Genomic DNA, 20,610 nt, shown 5'->3' with positions numbered 1-20,610 from the left:
CTGCCAGTTCATCTGAAGATATTGAATAAGATGTCAAAAATGCCATGGGGGGAAAAGCAGTGGGCACAGACACACAAACACACCTGCAAAGGAACAGTGGCCAGATTTGGTGGTATCCACAGGGGCTCCTTGGTGACACACTTTGAAGGTCCTGGAATCTTGAGTTTTGGGCACTACGCTGCGGCATTCGTGACATGGAACCAGCTTGGGGCACAGGAGGATGGAGACCTCTCCCCACCATCTGGTAAACCTTGGGGAAGGCCTCGATGTTTCTGCTTCTATGGGCAAGAGACTCTGATGCTGGGAAAGATTGAGGGCAGGAGAAGGGGGCGACAGAGGATGAGATGGTTGGATGGCATCACCGACTCAACGGACATGAGTGTGAGCAAACTCTGGGAGACAGTGGACAGGGAAGCCTGGCGTGCTGCAGTCTATGGGGTCGCAAAGAGTCGAACAAGACCAAGCGACTGAACAACAACATGGACAAAAGCTTTCTTTCAAGTGATTCTTTCCTGTGACTCAAGAAAACAGACACACAGTCAACAGTATCAAGCAGCAACAGGCACCTCTTTTAACGTGTGCCACTGGTGATGTTATAAATGAGCTTGTTTCACTCCACAAAAACTTTATTGGTTTTAACATTTCAGACATTGTGCATGAAGAGATGCATAGAAACACAGTCAAAGTCCTGCCCTTGTGAAGCTTACAATCCAGAGACCTTCTCTTACTTCCAGATAACTAGCAATTCTAAGCGGCTTGTGGAAACTGTGGTGAACACCATCCAAGGGCAGATCATTCTGGGGGCAGAACGGGGAGGATCTGGATGCGCTGAGAGAGAGGAATAGGCTACTGCATGGAAGCCACAGGGTCAGAAAAGCTCGTGGCCTGGACAATGATGAGACCTGTTAGCAGCAGCAAAGACTCCCTTAGGGATAAGTGAGGGTGAGGCTGAAAGGCTGGCTGGAGCCCCATTGTTGAGGCGAATGAGTTTGACCTTTATCCTTTGGCAACAGAGAAATGAGAAAAAAGTACTGAGATGGTGAGTGGCATCACAAAAATAGATTTTGGAAGATTAATGGGCAGTGCTATGTAGAACTGAGTGAAGACAAATTTTAAGTATTGAGTGGGGCAATGAAGAGATTTTAAGCAGGGAGTCTGTGACTCTAAAATAAAAGACTGGGGCAAAAGCAGAAAGAAAATGATTGCAGTAATCCATACGAAGGGAAGGGAAGAGATGATAGGATTTTGTTTTTTAATGACTTGTTGTTCAGTCACTCGTGTCTGACTCCGCGACCCCATGGACTGCAGCCCGACAAGCTTCCCTGTCCTTCACCATCTCCTGGAGTTTGCTCAAGCTCATGTCCATTGAGTTGGTGATGCCATCCAACCATCTCATTCTCTGTTGCCCCTTTCTCCTTCTGTCCTCAATCTTTCCCAGCATCAGGGTCTTTTCCAATGAGTAAGCTCTTTGCATCAGTTATTAATTGAATACAATTCTTTGCTGACTCTTTCAAGAGAAACTAGGATGAGGAAGGAGGCGGCCAGGTCTGCCACATCCCCTGGGTTTTATTTTCCTTTTCTGGTGATGGGTCTCAGTCTTTTAATCCCCCAGGTGGCTCAGTGGTAAAGAATCTGCCTGCCAAAGCAGGAGACACTGATTCTGTCCCTGGGTCGGGAAGATCCCCCCTGGAGTAGGAAATGGAAACTCACTCCAGGATTCTTGACTGGAAAATTCCTTGGATAGAGGAACCTGGAGGGTTACAGTTCATGGGGTCATATAGAGTCGGACACAACTGAGCAACTCCGCTTACTCAGATTCTTAACTTACTTCCTAAGCAGCAGAACATGTGACGGATATGTATACTGGCCCCAATTCTACAAAAACCAGCCTTTTACTGTCCAGGCCTCAACAACAGACAGCTTAAAAGGACAGAGGGGCTGTGAACAATCATGTACAACTTTGGAATCACAGGCACTAAATACATTCAAGGTAATAAAGAGGAAGCAATTTTAACTGGTTCCTCATCTTGAAAACCAAGGAAAGAGTGAGTGGCACTCTCTTAAGTGAATTAAGAGGTCTCCTAAGTTGACTGATCACAACCAAAGTGTGGGAATGTTTAACAGACAACCAGGAAATCACTATTAAGCAAAGAAATCAGTTTAAAACCAGCTCTAAATGCTTACTCCCTGAGAGATAATTAGTTGAATACACTGGTTTTTATTTGTCTTTCTCAACCCAATTTCAGTTTTGTGGTGTAACTTTGGAGACTCCTTACTGTAGAAGAAAAAATAAGATGGCTATTGAAAATAATAAGCACTGGTGACAAGCAGGCCTATTAACTGAGCAAAGTAATTATAATAATTTCCAAAACATCTTTATTGTTGTGCTAAGGTAACTGGTTTATATTTATAACTGAAATGACCTTTCCCACATCTGTAAAGTTTAGTGATAATCCACTCCATAAATAAGATGTGCTTATTACAGTTACACCATTTGAAATCCAATTCTGGTGTCTTTACATCTGACAAGTGAAACAGAGCAAGGAGCTACTATTACTAGACTTGACAGCCATAAAAAATATAAATACCTCCATATACAGTGGCTGGACTTTTTACTGCATTGAAAAAACACTCTGGTGAGAAACCAACACTGAATAAGCCTCTACTGGGAGGCAGGGGCCAGCCTTTGGGTGATGCAGTGAGAGAGCTGCAAAGTGCGGAGTTAACAAGACCTCATTCCACAGCCATTCATAAGCTGTGCTCCTGTGTAGAAGGCATGTCTTTCTACAGTTGTATACAAATAATCATAAAGCCAAACATAAATGTCAGAGTTACCTTTACAATGTGCTATCAGAAGATGGAGCGTAAGAATGAGGTTATTCCCAGTAGGGGGCTTTCCAGGTAGCGCTAGTGGTAAACAACCCACCTGCCAAAACAGGAGACGTAAGAGACCTGGGTTTGATCCCTGGGTTGGGAAGATCCCCCGCAGGAGGAAATGGCAACCCACTCCAGTATTGTTGCCTGGAGAATCCCAGGGACAGAGGAGCCTGGTGGGCTACAGTCACAAAGAGTCGGACATGACTGAACCGACTTAGCATGCACGCATCGCCAGCAGAGGTCATGGGAAACAACTTCGAAGAGTTTGGGAGAAGAGGAATGACATTTGGCTTAAACATTTCAATTTTAAAATGTTTGGAGCTGCAAGACTCAGAGATACAATTCATACTATAAATGTGCTGCATGTCACTTTGTATCAGTCATAAATTAAGCTGAGGAGCTCAGGTAACACTGTTCCAGCTGGCAGGTCAAAGTGCTCCCGGTCTCACATGGTTTGTTAGCTCATTTACATGCAGGTGACAGAGGCTCACCCAGGTCAGCTGAGGTCAGGAACCAGGCACAAAACTGCATAGTTGGCATGCTCCAAATCTGTGAAACAAAGACTGAGAAAGCAACATCCTTAAAGTCTTGACCCTGGTGGAGACACAGGTGATTTTTAAATTGCGTATGTATTTTTTTGTATTTCTGTTTATATTGTAAATTTTATCAACAGAGACACAATTCTTATTCTTGAGTCCATTTTCCTGATTATATATTTCTTCATTTATTATTATATAAATCAGTTTCCCTGCTGCAAAAGTAGTACACATATATACATATACACGCATTTTAAAAAGAGAACAATATAAAATTGTGAAAAACAGAAAGCAAACTCCTATGCACTCCACTTTCCCAAATAACCTGTTAATATGTGGGTGCATTTCCTGTCAGATGTTGGCTTTATGCATATACAAGGTATATATATTACTTTCATAATCAGAAAACTATATAAATGCTAGATAAAGCCATAGAGGAAGATCCTTTTCTGCTTCTAACTTTTTAAATATAAATATCTCAGTGACATAAGACATGAGTGATATTTGACCTTTTCCTTTTATTCATGAAACTCAAGCACCAGGAAAGACGTCTTAAGTGACTTGCGGTCTGTGTGCTGGGGAGTGTCTTGGAGGGTGGCTGTTACAGTGGTCAATTAAAAGGCACTTTTATGAGAAAAAAAAATACTTCCTCAGGAAGGATTTCTCTGTGACCAAGCTGCTGGTCACTCTTCTGCATGTGGCACCTGCTGCTGCTCTGCTGGTTAGTTCAATACAAGTTGCATCTCCAGGATGTGACATCATCCCTGGAGAGGCTCTTGTAGCTGGATTGTTGGTGCCACCTGCCGGGTCGTGGAGTGTGGAACTGGTTTCCTGTCCAAGGTCTCACTTAAGCTTTTCCACTAACACATCCGGGAAGGCAGAGGGGCATCAGAGAAAAGCAGGTTCACTGCAGACACCACTCAGACGTGGGGGCCCCAGGAACCGAGGCGCCTGGGCAAGGGAGGCCAGGACGACATCCTGCAATGATGGCTACATCCAATGCCTGGAAAGTCACCATGGCAACATGCCAGGAGGATGAGGGATGGCTCCCCACTTCCTGCCAAGTTGGGCACTGAGCAGGAGGGGGGCCTGATCTTTTGGGCTGGTGAACACAAACCTCCTGGCAAAGGTCAAGGTCTTCAAAGACATAACAAGGCAGGGCCTCCACTGAGTCAACAGTGAGAGAAGGGAGCGTGGAGACTGGTCCCCAAGTGGAGACGCCCAAGCTCCTGTCTGCAAGAGAACAAGGTCGGAAGTACCATTCCCAGAGAGCTGGGGGCTGTCAAAACAAGCCTGGTCTCAAGACATCAACCAGCTCAAGACATCAACTGGACTCATGGTGGCCGTAGGATGACAGGCCACTGCAGGTGTGAGCAACTGGGATGGCGATGTGCCCGCTCTGCTTTTGTACAAAACGGAGGGTCTGGGGGTAAGTACTGCACAACTGGACCATGTTTGTTCACAAGGCTGGGTCGCCTCGCTGGCTATCGAATCTGTGCAGCCGCTGTCTCCTCATTTCTTCTTCTGGTGAGAGACGGAACCCATAGGCCGGGGGGCTGCTTCTGCGATTTCCTGAAGAGAGAGAGCACAAGGTCGTCAAGCACTGCCCTTGTTCTGACACTCACAGGGCTCTGCATCCCAGATTCCAAGGGTGGGGGGAAATGGCTTGGGCGTTATCTTTAGCACGAAACAGAGACAGAACAAACATTTCAGCTGCAGCTGTCAATGTGACATTGTGACATCGAGTACACGTGTTAGTGAGGTCCAGTCCATGAAGCTAATTTGACTCATTTTGAAACTTGACAATCCTCCCATTTCTATGTTGTTTCCCCGCCGACCATGCTCCATAATTTGCATCATTTAATTTCCCTAATGTCTCAAGGGCTTAGTTTATCTTTTCTTAATGCCCAGAAATAACTTTGTCACTATCTGTAACGTCCTCACCAGATGGTGAGGTGTCGGAGGTGTTTCCCGATGAGTCTGAGGGTCTCCCTTTCCCTCCCTCTAACCTGCTATCTCCTGAACCTCACCAGCCAGTGGGAATCACACCTGCCTGAGATGCACAACACCCGCAGGGCATCATGGCCCACAGAGCAGAGGCTGTGTTACCATAATGACCAGTATTGGGGCAGGCAGACAAAAATACAGGCATAATCTGCGAAGATCATATGAAGGACCATGGAAGTCATTACTGAAAAGAGTTTCTTGGCGCTGCAAACAGACCAAGAAAATCATCTGCAATGATAGAAGCACTTCAGTTTACTGCATTAAAAACAAAAGACAATGGGAAGATCCAGGCATTGTTGGGGGTGGGTAATAAAGGAATAACAACAGACAGTCCTTGATCTCAAGGAACCAGCAACCTAACTCTAATAAAAGAGCTTTAACGTTCACGATGAGGCAACCGTGCAGGGCATCACTGATGGATACCGACAAATAGTAGATTCACTTTTAAGCATGTGGATCAAAAAGACTGTACTTTTTCCCTTCTGAGCCTCTGCTAACTCTGTGAGCTCACTTTGAAAGGCCTGCTCCCCTTACCTACATCCATCAAAAGTTCTATATGTTACAGCCAGACCGCCACGCTCAACACTGCCCTCTGAGGTTCTGACACAACTGAGACTGGAAGTCCTGGCCGAGCCATGAAGGCTGGGTGGTGGGCAACGGGGCTGGAGCCACGAGGGAAAACAAGTGAACAGCTGATCCCTCCTGCTCACGCTCCGAGTGTCGATGTTGACAGGTCAATATATTGATGTGGCGACTGTTAAACCTATGATGAAAAGATGATACAGAAAGCAGTGTGAAGCTAACGGTCAGTTTGCTGAGCTACAACTAGAATTTCAGCGGTCAGACAGAAAATTCTAAGAAGGCAGTTTTTGGTCCACACTGTGATAGAGACCCCAAGACTCACCCATATGTGGTTCTCCTTTCCTTTTGAGACATGAGGGAATCACCCTTCCCAGACCTCCTGTAACATTTTCTGACTAGTCCACCCAAAAGTGAACGGGGTGGGCCAAGCCCAGCACTCACTCCCACTGGGTAAACTCCACTTCGAGACACAGAACACTTTTACCATAGAGATTCTATGACTCCTATAAGAGCAAAAGTTTTACTGGATACAGCTTTCTCCATATACATTTGTAGAGGGCTTTCTCTCTGTTTAAAGTGGTAAACACTTTGAAATTACAGAGAAACTCATGAATCCAATTACCATTAGTTTATGGCTTCAAATTGCTTTATACAATAAGATCCAAATCCTGCTTTTCCTCTGACAGTTGTTTTTAACAAGTCCATCCTTAATTGCACTCATGAGCACGGACCAGTGTGTGACAGCCCATTCCAGCTGGGCAGGGAACTGGGAGGCCTGGGCTGTGGGCAGAGTCAGAAGAGAGCTCAACGTGGCATGTTGACTCTGGGCCACAGGGCGCGAGCCCACAGATGCTGAAAGATGCTCAGACGCCCAAGGGGACTCACAGTGTCCAAGAGAAAAAAGCTGTTCCTCGAAGGGAGGAATTAGAGAGGACAGACTGTGAAGGTTCCAGGGGTCCAGCTCTCAAAGTGGGCAGCCCGCACAAAAGCTCTCTGGACCCCCGCTTGGGGCACTGGAGGAGAACCAGGGCTGAGCCAAGGGCAGAAATGCCACGTGCCCACGTAGAAAACTCACATCAAGAGAGGAACAAATAATCACTCCTTCATGAGAGCCTTGTGAGGTATCCTATTTCAGTTAGTTTTTATTCCTAATTTCATGAAGCCAGCCTTACAGAGGAGGAGACTGAGGCTCAGGGAGAGTTAAGGGCAAACCTAAGGTCGTGAAGCTCGCACGAGAGGAAGCCAAACTTGAACCCAGGTGTTCTGACTGCAGTTTGCGTTCTCCTCCCCTTTCCCGCAATCCTGTATCACTGTTCCTTCTAACACACCGAGTATGTTAAGCATCTCATCTTTTCCTTCTACCTTATCCTCCTGCCCAAACCCAGAGAGTCCCTTTCCTGTATGGATATGTGGGGAGCTCACTATTTGAAAAGAGGAAAAGAAGAACCAGCCTAAGTCCTCAACTTGATGGGACTCTGCTGTCATCACAGATGTGGCCACAAAGTTCCCACACAGAAGGGAAAGTGTTAGTCACTCAGTTGTATCCGACTCTTTGCAACCCCATGGGCTGTAGCATGCCAAGCATGGAATCCTCCTGGCAAGAATAGTGGAGTGGGAGCCATTCCCTTCTCCGGGGGATCTTCCCGATCCAGGTCTCCTGAATTGCAGGCAGATTCTTTACTGTTTGAGCCACCACAAAGTTCCCACTTTGGGTCCCCTTAAACTCTACTGACTGCTGGAGTGGTTGGGTTTTTTTTTTTAGGATCGGAAGGCCTTTGGTATAGCAACCACAAAATAACAATGACAACAATGCCTGACTTGGATGTTTTCATGGATATTTTAAGTCCTTCAAACGCAGTGTTTCTGATTTATCAAAGCCACCCTATTGTCTGAAGAATGACTTAATCCTTTCATTTCAGGTTTTGAACTCCATTCTTCTTAATGCTGGTGGTTAATTTTCTTGGAAAGTTTTCAAGTCTAAATTAATCTGTGATATTTTAAAGGCAATTGAGTATTTGGTATCAGATGGCAACCCACCCATCCTATTCATCACATCTGTACTTTAGGTCAGTGCCTCTCAGCTGCTATGCTCAGTCTCAGCTGAGCTCTATTTTCCAAATCTACACTTTTTCATTTGTTTTTTAACCCATTTCTGTGTTTTCCTCTTGTGTCACATGATCTATCACTTCTCTCTTTAGACTCCAGGATCCTCTGAAGCTATTTCTCAAAGGGTCTTAAGAAATGTGCTTTTAATATCTACTTATATTGATTACATATGTACTAAGTCACTTTAGCTGTGTACGACTCTCTGCGACTCTATGGACTGTAGCCCATCAGGCTCTTCTGTCCACAGGATTCTCCAGGAAAGAACACTAGAGTGGATTGCCAGGCCCTCCTCCAGGGCATCTTCTCGATCCAGGGATTGAACCCATGTCTCATTATGTCTCCTGCACTGCAGGCAGGTTTTTTACCATTAGGGCCACCTGGAAAGCCTGAGCACACAGAAAAAGATCTAAACTGGATGGTAAAAGAAGAGGTCCCTGTGGGTGACTGGAAACGGGAGATGTTTCCAGCCCTGCGTACAGCTGCGGGGACACCCGAGGGAAAACTTCACTGCATCAGGCTCTGGTTGGGTCACTTGTCAGGTGAGGCTGAGGAGCAAGGTGACTGCCAGGGTCCTTGCTACAACTCTGGAGTTTGACGACTGGAATTCAATTGTGCCTCCTCCATGTATGGTTATATATCCTTGAGCAAGGTTACTGGCCCTCAGCCTCAGTATTCTTATCTATAAAATGGGAATAGTAACAGTACCTCCTCTGTTGGGTTGTTGAGAGGATAAGAAGAGATGATGCATATAAAACGCTGAGTGCCAAGCATGCAGTTAGTGCCTGATGGCCAATGGCCGCTGGGACTTTTAACTGTAACATCAGTGAGAATCACGGGTTAAATGTCTGCTTGTTACTATCATTGACAAAGACAGATATAAAATAAAATTACCAATGACTTCTTAAAAGATAAGAGCCCAGGAAGTCTCTGGTGGTCCAGTGGTTGAGAATCTACCTGCCAATGCAGGGGACACAGGTTCGATTCCTGGTCCAGGAAGACCCACATGCCAGGAGCAACCAAGCCTGTGTGCCACAACTATTGAGCCTGTGCTCTAGAACCTATGTTCCGCAACAATAGAAGTCACTGCAACGAGAAGACCATGCACTGCAACTAAAGAGTAGCCCCTGCTAGCCACAACTAGAGAAAGCCTGTGTGCAGTAGCGCAGACCCAGTGTAGTCAAAAATACATACAAAATTTTTTAAAAGATAGAGCCTAATTCTGTTTGAGGAACAACTGGGAGTGTTTTGTACAAAGTGTGGGGTCACTACTTATTAAATATTTGCCCTTCAAGAAACAGATACAAAAAGGGTAATTCGTGAGCCCCACTTTTGTAACCAGAAGGAGCCTTACAGGCTTTGGGAAAGTTGGCGACCTTCTTTTCTCTGCTGAGTAAAACCATGCATTGAACGTTTACAGACTTAGGTGAAGTGGCCTCGCTCTGATGAACTTGGTACAGAATATTAGTATTTATGAGCCTTGCTTCTGTGCTCCTGTAAATGGAGGTCAGCCCTCAATTTTACTGAAAGAAAGAGTGAGCATGCTTCAAAGAACCTCAGGAACAGTGCCTGGTTTAAGAAGATTTAGCTCAATTATGGCACCAATGGTGAGATCATAAGATTTATTGACTTGTGGTTCTTGATGGAAAAATGTTCAGTTCTCTACGGTTATGTATAATGCAGTAACCTCTGCGTTTTACATCTGAGGGAGGAGAAGCAATTCCATCCACATAAGAATTGCTAAAAAGAATGCTGTGAGTTGATGGCCCTTTTCCCTACTGTTCACCATTCCTGTAAACAGAGATGCTTAATTTGCTGGTATTCATAGATGCTGCCATGATCTGATGAGCCCTCTAGGCCATTCAGTGAAATTATACTAAAGTGAAGTCGCAGGATGGTGTATCTTTCCCTTAAATCAGGGACCCATGGAGGCAATCACTTAAAAATTTTTTTTAAATCAAGAAACCTCTAAATGTTCTTCTCCTTTGTCAAATGAGGGCAGTAGCATGGGACCCATAGTCTCTCTTTCAAAAATGTTACTTGATTAGAATTCCATGAATTCTAAAGCTTACAAAACGCTTTCTGATAGCACAGTTGCTAAATCATTTACTACGACCAAAAAGGCCTGGAAGAAATCCCAAGCGCAACAATTTGCAAGATATTCTTTGAAAGTGGGAGGCGCCCAAGGACAATAAGACCACTCTATTGTTTGAGTCACTAATTACAATGACCTATCTATCCATCCATCTGTCCATCTCTAAAAAGAGTTTGAAATCACTTAAAGTCTCATAATTTTCATACAGATGGAAGTTTCATTATGGTTTATAGTAAATGTAACACGTATTAACAGGTGTGACTTGAGAGAGAAAAATTCACATTTCTACTCCTCAACCAATGAGTTGAAAAAGTAAAGACTCTGAAGCTGGGAAAGACTGAAGGCAGAAGAAGGGGGATGCAGAGGATTAGATAGTATCATTGACTCAGTAGGCATGGATTTGAACAAATTCCAGGAAAGAGTGAAGAACAGGGGAGACTGGCGTGCTCAGTCCATGGGCTGCAAAGAATCAAAAATAACTTAGTGATTGAACAACAACAAAAACCAATCAAGTAACCGGAGTAGGAATTTCTTAGTTCTGAGACAGTACCTGGAATCCCAAAATGAGCAGCTTTGAATGGAAATCAACTCAGTTACTACTTTCTCTGTTGTACTTCTCTGCCTGTTCTAGTTGGCTACTTTGGGGGACCTTAACTGGCCACAACTGACTTAAAATCAACAGGCTATATATAATTCAGTCACAATTTGAGTAATCCAAAATACTGGGTCTACTTTGTCAGATCTAGAGTTTTCTGCAATATAGACAATGCAATGTCTGAGCTCTGAAACAAAAAGACCAAGTCCAGGACTTCCCTCGTGGTCCAGAGGTTGAGACTCCAGGTTCCAATGCAGGGGGGAAAGGTTCGATCCCTCGTCGGAGAACTAAGATCCCACATGTGTGCTAAGCTGCTTCAGTCGTGTCTGACTCTGCGACCCCATCGACTGCAGCCCTCCAGACTCCTTTCTCCATGGAATTCTACAGGCCAGAATACTAGAATGGGTTGCCATGCCCTTCTGCAGGGGATCTTTCTGATGCAGAGGTCAAATTCTCATCTCTTGTATCTCCTGCATCGCAGGCAGATTCTTTATCACTGAGCCACCACATGTCATGAAGCAGAAAAAAAAAAAGAGAGAGAGAGAAAGTCCAGGGGGAGATAGTGTTTTCTGGGCAATTGCTACAGGCTTTCCCTACTTACTCTCCCTGCCTTTGAAAAAGTGTACAACTTGATTAATTTTCATGAACAGAACATATGGAAGCAACATCCAGACCAAAACACAAGAGTATTTCTAGCACTCACAAGCCTCCATGTGCTCCCTCCCAGCAGTGGTCCACGGACTTCTCACAGCAGAGATTTGTCTATTTTTGTCCACAAGTGGATTCATACAATATGTACCCTTTGTGAGTAGCTTCATTTTACATTATGTTTATGAGATTCACCATATTGCTTTACGTAGTTTTTATTCTACTTATTCTTCTGAGTAGAAGTTCGTCTGTTTTACAGATAGAAAAATTGAGGCTTAAAGATTTTAAGGAACTTGCCATGGCCACACAGTTTGGTCAGGAACTGAGTCCAAAGTCAAATTCATGTTTATTTCTACTCTGCTCCAGACATGCAGTGTGTCAGTTGTCTTAATTCTGAAACCAGACTCTGTAAACCTGAACAATACTATTGCTTTTACACTTGATTTGGAGGCAGGGTCTGTTTAGAATGCAGTGGGAAAATGTTACCTTCTGCTGTAGATAAGCCTCATTGCAAACAGCAAGATTTTCTGGATAACAAAGTAACTAGAATTAGGATCTCCCTTGACAAGGTTTTAGGCAAGAGGTCCAGTTGTGTATGTCATCCTTGGTAATTAACTACATCATGTATTTTCTAAACAGAGAACAGCCTCTAAGTTCTTATGAAATAATTCTCAATAGGCTGGAGGAGCAGCAAACAGACAGGCTGAAGACTTCCCTGGTAGTCCAGTGGTTAAGACTCTGCTCCCTATGCAGCGGGCTTGGGTTCAATCCCTGGTCAGGGAACCAGATCCTGCATGCCACAAGACCCAGTGCAGCCAAATAAATTTTTAAAAGAAGAGAGATAGAGTGAGAGGTTGAGGAGCAAAGTGTCTCCCATTAGGAACCACTGTAACATGAGGTATGTATTACTTTAAACAAATGGATGTAGATTTTCACACTAAAGGGATTTTCCATTTTTTTAAACCAATCTGTCTGTAATCCTTTCACAATTCTGTCATCATCTTAACACTTTATCAAGAGGGATTTTAATGAAATTAGGAATGATCTTCAAGCACCTTTTATATATATTTATACATAAAATCCCTTTAGTAAAAATCTCTTTAGTATTAAAGTCAATACAATGATTGATATACATTGAATATGTAAATGTTTCAAATTTTAGGATGTTTCCAATTCTCTTTGATCTAAAGCACTGATCAATTCTCTTTGATCTTTGAGCATCTAAAACAGAATGCTCACCAATCTAGAGGTACCTCAGATGGAGTTTACTCAGTGACTTCAGCTGATTCTGCAAACTGAGGTTAACTGTCTCCAAGAATATCTTTCCCAGTTCCATACACTCTGGGACTGCATCTTTATTTATTTTTTTAAATTCAAAATCATCTAAGAATATCCACTGGACAGATATGAGAAAATTCTTGGAAAACTAGAAGCAGGCCTCCCTTTGCTCCCATACCCTCATTGCCTAGTACCACAAGGTCCCACATGCCTGTCTGGGATGGCAGAGAGAAACCGGACATGAGCTCTGTCTGAAGGGACAGATTGGAGAACATACTTCACAACAGAAAAAAGGAAGCTGAATAAGGAAGTCTTTTTGTGGGCAGAGAGTTCTGATAAAAAAAAAAAAAAAACACATACAGGCACATGCACACATACATATACATGAGTACAGACAATGCTAGATAAAAGACGAAGGCCTTTCAGAAAGATAAAATCCCACACTCTTCTCTGAAGCTCCAAGACCAACATGCCTGACTTGCCCAGGAGGGGCGGCTGCAGCCTCTCTGGATGTTTTGATGGAGATCCCACACCTGCCCGCAAACAGGGCCCTAGCAGGACCTCAAAGTGGGGGGCCACTGCCCTGAACCTCCTGCCTGGCCTGCATCTTCGTTGCCTGCAGGGAATCTCAAGGGCCAAATGGTTACCTATTAAAGTCTCTGGCTCCTCTCCTCTGTCAGCTCTGACTTCTCATCTTTATCTCGCAGACAGAGGAGGCCTTCCACTGTCTTCATTGCCTGGACTTTCTGATGAAGTTAAGACGGGCCACGGTGGGGAAAGGACAAGCAGGATGGGACTTCTGGTGGCTCCTTGGAGCCTGGATCCCACGCCTCCTTTTGTCTATTGGTCATGGGGTTATCTTTGAGTAACTTTTTTTTTTAATTTTTACGTTTGGTTGTGTTGGATCTTCGTTGCTGCGCGGGCTTTCCTTTGGTTGTGGCAGCAAGCAGGGGCTGCTCTCTAGTTGTGGTGGCTTCTCCTGTTGCAGATGACAGGCTCTAGGGCACACGGGCTTCAGTAGTTGCGGTTCCCGGGCTCAGCAGTTATGCCACTCAGGCTTAGCTGCTCCATGACACATGGGGTCTGCCTGGATCAGGGATCAAACCCATGTCTCCTGCATTGGCAGGAAGAGTCTTTTACCGCTGAGCCATCAGGGAAGGCCTGAGCAACTTATAATTTAATTATGTTTTAAAAGGAGAGGGAAATGGGTATGAGATTATTTAAACTATGATCAATTGAGCTCAAAAAGATATTAAATAGCCTCCTCTCGAGACACACAGGGTTCTGGTCGGGCAGCTCACCACCTGCCAGGGCATCATCATAAAAGAGTTCAGCTGTGACTGAATTCTCCCCTCGCAGGCCTTTTAGTAGCCCTGTGCTACGAGCACAGTCTCCATAGAAAGCAAGCAGCTGGCCAATGGAGACAGGAGTCAGAGCCCTTCAGGAGGTCAAATGCAAGAGGTCTGGGCAAAGCTAGCCTGTCTTGGAGAATCTATAAATGGGAGAGTTGTCTGGTTTTCTGCAAAGATTCTTTAAGTTTTGTGTGCACAATAATGAAGAACTTGTTAAAAATGCAGAGTTACTAGATCCTAAAGGCCAGAGATTCTTTGCATTAAGTGCTTGGGGCCCAGGAAGCTATATTTTAATGAAAACCCACCTAGGTGTTTCTCCTGTAGACAATGTATCAAATGACTGAGAATCACTGAGGAAGAGAACACAGGTCTTTACCGGTGGGCTTGCATCTGGCTCCACCAGAATTCTGGACAATTCACTTCTCTCCAGGGTCTCAGGCTCCTGTCTGCACAACGAGGGAGCTGGACTGGACATCTTAGACCTCCACACAAAGATGGAAGATCCCACCCAATGAGGCAGCAGGATTGGCTGGCCAAAGAAGGCAGAGTGGGCCGTGCCAGCAACCCGCCTCCTCCATGGCCGGTGGTCTGGGCAGCTCCTCTGCCTGACTGTCAGCCAGCCTGGCCGTGACTTCTGACAGCTGGACTGAGATTTGGCCAGGCTGTGCTCCTTGCAAACTTCCTCCAACTTATCTGATTGAACTCAGTGTCCTTCCCCACCCCCTGATATTTTAATTTTTAATAAACTTTTTATTTGGGAATAGTTTTTAGATTTTAAAAAGTCTCCAAGGTAATACAGCCAAACATATTACCACGGTCTAGTTGTCAAGACCAACCATTTACAGGGATGAGCATGTTATTGTTAACTGAATTCCAGACTTGCCTTGGGTCTCACTTGTTTTTCCACTCATTGCCTTTCTCTGTTCCAGGGTCCAACACCCCATCTAGTTGTCAGGTCTCCTTAGTTTCTTCCTGCTGGCGGTACTTTCTCAGTCTTTTCTTATTTCCCGTGACCTTGACAATTCTGAGGAGCACTAGCCTATAGAATGTGCCTCCACTTGGTTTGACTGATGCTTTTCCTCATCATTAGACTGGGGTTAGGGTTTTGGGCAGAATCCCAGAAAGGAGAAGTGCCTTTCCCATTACTCCATGCAATCATATGACTTATCACTGGTGATGTCACCTTGAGCCCTGGGGAAGGAATAAAGCCTTTTTTTTTAAGTTTCCTTTCTTCCCCCTTTTTGGTTGTGCTGGGTGCTGTGTGCGAGCTTTGTCTAGTAGAGGTGAGCAGGAGCTACTCTTCCTTGTGCTGCATGGACTTGCACTGCAGTGGCTTCTCTTATTGAAAGCACAAGCCCTAAAGTGCAGGCTCAGAAGTTGTGGGGCACAGGCTTTAGTTGCTCCATGGCATGTGGAATCCTCCCAGACCAGGGATCGAACCTGTGTCCCCTGCACTGGCAGGCGGATTCCTATCCACTGTTACCCACTGGGCCACCAGGGAAATCCAGGAATAAAGCCTTGCCTCTCACCACCAAGAGTTACTAATATAGAAGTGGGTACCTAAAGTTGGCTTCATCACTTTCCCTGTTCGAGGATGAGCAGGATAGGGTGGGGTCATCCCTGACCTTCGCTGGCTCAGATCCCTGAATTCCAGATTCTCTAACAGAGATGTGAGTGTATGAATCACCAGGAGAGCTCTTTGAGAGTTTCCGATTCAGTAGGCTTGGCACAGAGCCCAGGCCACTGTATTTTTAATGAGCTCCCAGGTGACTCTGAGCTTTTGAGAATCCCTGAGCTACAGCTCAGAATTTTTTTTTTTTTCCAACTGAAAATATCCACCCGGGGTTTCAGGCCAGTATTCATACTTGCCAGCAGGTGGAGTGAGAGGCCTATGCCTCGGAATCTGCTGCAGAAAACTAGGACAAATTCCAGTCAACAAAGCATTCCGCATAGTAAGCAGAATTAGGGTTATTTTGAAACAGATGGGCTCTCACAGAAGCTGCTGCACTGAATATTATGGAGTTGTTTATTGTCTGGATGGTCTGAAACCCAGGGATTATTGGCCAGCGTCTAGCAGTTTCTATGTCATATCAGATTTCTTCCAGGGCAAAGGAGACTGACAAGGCCCTGGGAGAGATACAGATGTGGTTATGGGTATGGATGTGGATGTAGATATTTTAACCAGCTCTAAATTCAGAATTTACCCTTGCTAGGGTGCATACTGCCTTTCATGGCTGCATGCTTCTTCCTGGAAATGACTGGTATCATTCTAACTCCAAATGAGAAGAGAGAGAGATACAATCCATGATAATCAGACAACGAATCCTGGATGCAGCAGTCCTAAAAATGCTTTACATTGCCTAATCAAAGTGGCTCTGCTTCCTGGTTTACATTTACCCAGAACCTCACTTACATGTGCCCCGACCCTCTATCCTCCTGCCCTTCTCCTTGCGCTGATGATCCCAGGGTCCTTGCTACCCCGGGGAGGAAGCAAGGTCAAGGAGGGCCATGGAGCGCCCATGTTCACTGTGCCTGATGCAGTGGTTCAAAGCATGTAGGACTAGGGTGTTACAAACGGAATATTAGTGAGTCCTGGAAATCTTCAAAGGCCTTTAGCACCTCCAGGTTCCTCCCTGGAGAATGTTTTCCTTAACTAATTCCTTAGCCTGTGATCCTGGACACTCAGCTGCTGCTGTCCTGGCCAGCCTGGGCTCAGAGAGGCCCTGAGGGTGTCTTGGAAGGCAGCAGCTTGGTAACCAGTATGTCAGAACAGGTCTGAACTATCTCTGGTGCTGGGCAGACCCTCAACCATCTGAAGGATGCGTGGATGTGCTTCCTAGTGGGTGAGGCCCTGCTTTAAGTGGTGGGCTCACAACTGCCTGGGACAGTGGCTCCTCCCCAAACAGGATAAAACCCCAGTAGACGGCACCCTCTCTGTCACACACGGGGACAGAGTGTCACACACGGGGTCCTCCACTCAGAAAACAACAAAATCCCCAGTACACTTGCTCTTTGCCCAGACTCGCAGGCAGAGGCAGAGAGCAGAAGCACTGCTGATGATATTTAGACCTGTTTCAATTTTTTCTCATTTCCTTCAACTTGAGTTTGGAATCAATGTCCGGCTTTTTAAGCAAAGGCCCAAGGTAATGTTTTCATTGACTTTTAAAATCATAGACCACTTGGAGTTAGCCATCTTTCCCTCAGAAACCTCAATGCTTTTAAAAAATTGTTCACAATGTTGTTAGTTTCTGTCATACAACAATGCGAATCAGCCATAATTATACATTTATCCATCCCCTCTGTCTTGAGCCGCCCTCCCCTCCCCAACCCCACCTCCCTAGGTCATCACAGAGCACCGGACTGGGCTCCGTGCGTTTTACAGCAACTTCTCACCAGCCATCTATTTTGCATAGTATATGTAAGTATGTTGGCTCTACTTTCTCCATTCGTCCCACTCCCTCCCTCCCTCACTCTGTTCACAAGTTGTTTTCTACATCTGTGTCTCCACTCCTTCCCTGCAAATATGTTCATCAATACCATTATTCCATATACATACATTAATAAACTATATTTGTTTTTCTCTTTCTGATTTACTTCACTCTGTATAACAGGCTCTGGGTTCATCCACCTCACTAGAACTGACTCAAATAATAATCTTCTGAAAATACCTTTTAACCTTTGGGCATAAAAAAATACTGTTCATGGGGTTCTCAAGGCAAGAATGCTGAAGTGGTTTGCCATTCCCTTCTCCAGTGGACCACGTTTTGTCAGAACTCTCCGCCATGACCTGTCTGTCTTGGGTGGCCCTACATGGCATGGCTCATAGTTTCACTGAGTTAGACAAGGCTATGACCCATGTGATCAGTAAAGAAAGCTGAGCACCAAAGAACTGATGCTTTTGCACTGTGGTGCTGGAGAAGACTCTTGAGAGTCCCTTGGATTGCAAGGAGATACAATCAGTCAATCCTAAAGGAAATCAGTCCTGAATATTCATCGGAAGGACTGATGCTGAAGCTCTTATACTTTGGCCACCTGATGTGAAAAGCTGACTCATTAGAAAAGACCCTGATGCTGGGAAAGATTGAAGGCAGGAGGAGAAGGGGACGACAGAGGATGAGATGGTTGGATGGCATCACCGACTCAATGGACATGAGTGTAAGCAAACTCCAGAGATGGTGAAGGACAGGGAAGCCTGGCATGCTGCAGTTTATGGGGTCACAAAGAGTTGGACATGATTGAACAAGTGAACAACAACAAATAAAAAAATATAAGTAAAGATCATCCCAAGAAATCAAAGAATAAAAGAAAGTAAAAAGATGGAAGGTCAACAGGAGAGCTTTGAAAAGGGGCAAAGAAACTTTGATCAGGAACTTCTGCTGAGAGCAAGCACTCAGGGGTCACGTCCAGATCACACTGGACAACCACTGCCGGGTTACCGAGTGTCAGGAGAAGCGAGGGTGTTGGGCCTGGGAGGGAAGGGACAGCTGGCCCCAGGCTTGGTGGCAAGACTGACTGGCAGCAAATAAGATGAAACATGTAACAGGTCCTACATCCACCCACTGCTTCCATGTCACCATCCTGCAGAGCACATGGCGCATCAAAGCTCTAGAGATTAGATACCGGGTCTAGAATAGTCACTTCCAAACTTGCACGTGGGCGAGCGTGGCAAGAGGCAGGTTCTAGGTTTTAACGTGATCAAGGAATCTGCTCTTTTCACAAGCACCCCAAGTGAGTCTGATGCTACCGAGAAACTTGGGTCTGAGGGATGCTGTGCTATATTCTGGGGTTTTGTTTGGCTGTGACCATCAGCACTGGTATGATGCCATTTGGTATTGTACACATTGTCTTCTCTCATGTCTTCCCTGGGGCTTCCCTGATAGCTCAGTTGGTAAAGAATCTGCTCTGGTGGTTTCCCAGGATGTGCTGTGCTTAGTCCTGGAGGAGATGGATTTTAAACGTAAGACACCAAAGCAACCCTGTTCTCCTGACTGCTACTGCTGCTATTGCTAAGTCACTTCAGTCGTGTCCGATTCTGTGCGACCCCTGAGACGGCAGCCCACCAGGCTCCTGTCCCTGGGATTCTCCAGGCAAGAACACTGGAGTGGGCTGCCATTTCCTTCTCCAATGCATGAAAGTGAAAAGTGAAAGTGAAGTCACTCAGTCGTCTCCGACTTCTAGTGACCCCATGGACTGCAGCCTACCAGGCTCCTCCGTCCATGGGATTTTCCAGACAAGAGTACTGGAGTGGGTTGCCATTGCCTTCTCCGCTGTTCTCCTGAAGAATATACCAAATATGATCACAGTGTTGCCCTGGTGAGTCTATTAATTATAATGTGAGAGTGGTTGACACTGGCCGCTCAGGCAGTCCTAGGAACAAAGCCACTCACCTCTGAATCTCAGGTGCCTGGGACACTGTGGGGGCGTCATAAATGTTTGCTGAATGAACCAAAACAACAACTAACATGACAGCAGGGCTGGGCAGAGAGGAGGCTGGGGACCGGGAGGCCAGATCAGGCCCTTGGGGCTAGAGGACCCTGAAAGATACAGGTAAATAGTAGCAGCTAGGGAATTTCAAGGGCCAAGAATCTTGGTTTCTCACCTCTGCCAACAACCAGCTTCCAAACCCTGAGACATAAATGGGTGAGAAAAGGCAAGAGGAGGCTTCGGAAAACAATTCGTCTATTTGTTTCCCTTAACCAATGCATGGAGGCTGTCTGGGCTCCGGGGTTCCACTACATTAGAGGCCTTCAATACCTGGATGCAGGCTGAGATATGAGATGTGATATGTATATCCATGATGAATGCTATCACAAAGGCTGTAAAAAGTCAAATTATTTCCACTTCCAAATAAACCTGATTTAACTACACGTTAGGGATTGGGGGCAGGAGGAGACGGGGATGACAGAGGATGAGATGGTTGGATGGCATTACCAACTCGATGCACATGAGTTTGGGTGAACTCCAGGAGGTGGCGATGGACAGGGAGGCCTGGCGTGCTGCGATTCATGGGGTCGCAAAGAGTTGGACACAACTGAGCGACTGAACTGAACTGAACTGACTGAAGTGCGTAACTACACGTCAAGAGACATCAGTATCAATGTGCAATTACGAAATGATCCCTGACCTAGGAAATGGTCCCCAAGATGCTGAGCAGTCAAGGAGAACACTGTGGTTCAAAGCTCTCACAAGAGTTGGAAGCTGCTGGCCAGCTTCTCTTGCAGGTGGAAACAGAGGAAGACAAGCTGTTCGGGGAAGAGCCTGCAATGAGAGTGCATCACAGCTGGTCTCAAAGGGGCCCGGCTGGCAGGGTGGGGTGGGGTGGGCATCGAGAGACTCACCAGCTAAAGCCCACGAGGAAACAGCAATGCAAGGGTCTTGGCAGATGCACTTGCTGGGTTAAAAAAGGGCAGGGACCAAGAGGAAAAGTAACTGGAAGAGGAACAACATCCATGTCAACAGTCCAAGCCCCGTGATTTCTGAATGGTTGGTGGATTAGAAAACCAGGGTGGGCTCCTTGGCCAAGGCCTAGATTACCAG

At 45.6% G+C, this 20,610-nt stretch overlaps 1 protein-coding gene across 2 annotated transcripts in view; it reads right to left on the bottom strand.

The window, feature by feature from the left end:
* Positions 1–3,907: 3,907 nt before the first annotated feature.
* The window catches only part of RHBDD1 (rhomboid domain containing 1), a 133,865-nt gene continuing 117,162 nt past the window's right edge, over positions 3,908–20,610 (bottom strand). For both annotated transcript variants that reach the window (XM_019977790.2, XM_019977780.2), the window contains one exon: positions 3,908–4,985. In XM_019977790.2, coding sequence (XP_019833349.2) covers positions 4,873–4,985 — 113 coding nt within the window. In that variant the 3' untranslated portion in view covers positions 3,908–4,872. The remainder of the gene's footprint in view (positions 4,986–20,610) is intronic.

The sequence above is a fragment of the Bos indicus genome, chromosome 2, assembly GCF_029378745.1.
Source record: "Bos indicus isolate NIAB-ARS_2022 breed Sahiwal x Tharparkar chromosome 2, NIAB-ARS_B.indTharparkar_mat_pri_1.0, whole genome shotgun sequence".
Classification (NCBI taxonomy): Eukaryota; Metazoa; Chordata; class Mammalia; order Artiodactyla; family Bovidae; genus Bos; species Bos indicus.
This window is presented reverse-complemented; position numbering and strand designations above follow the sequence as displayed.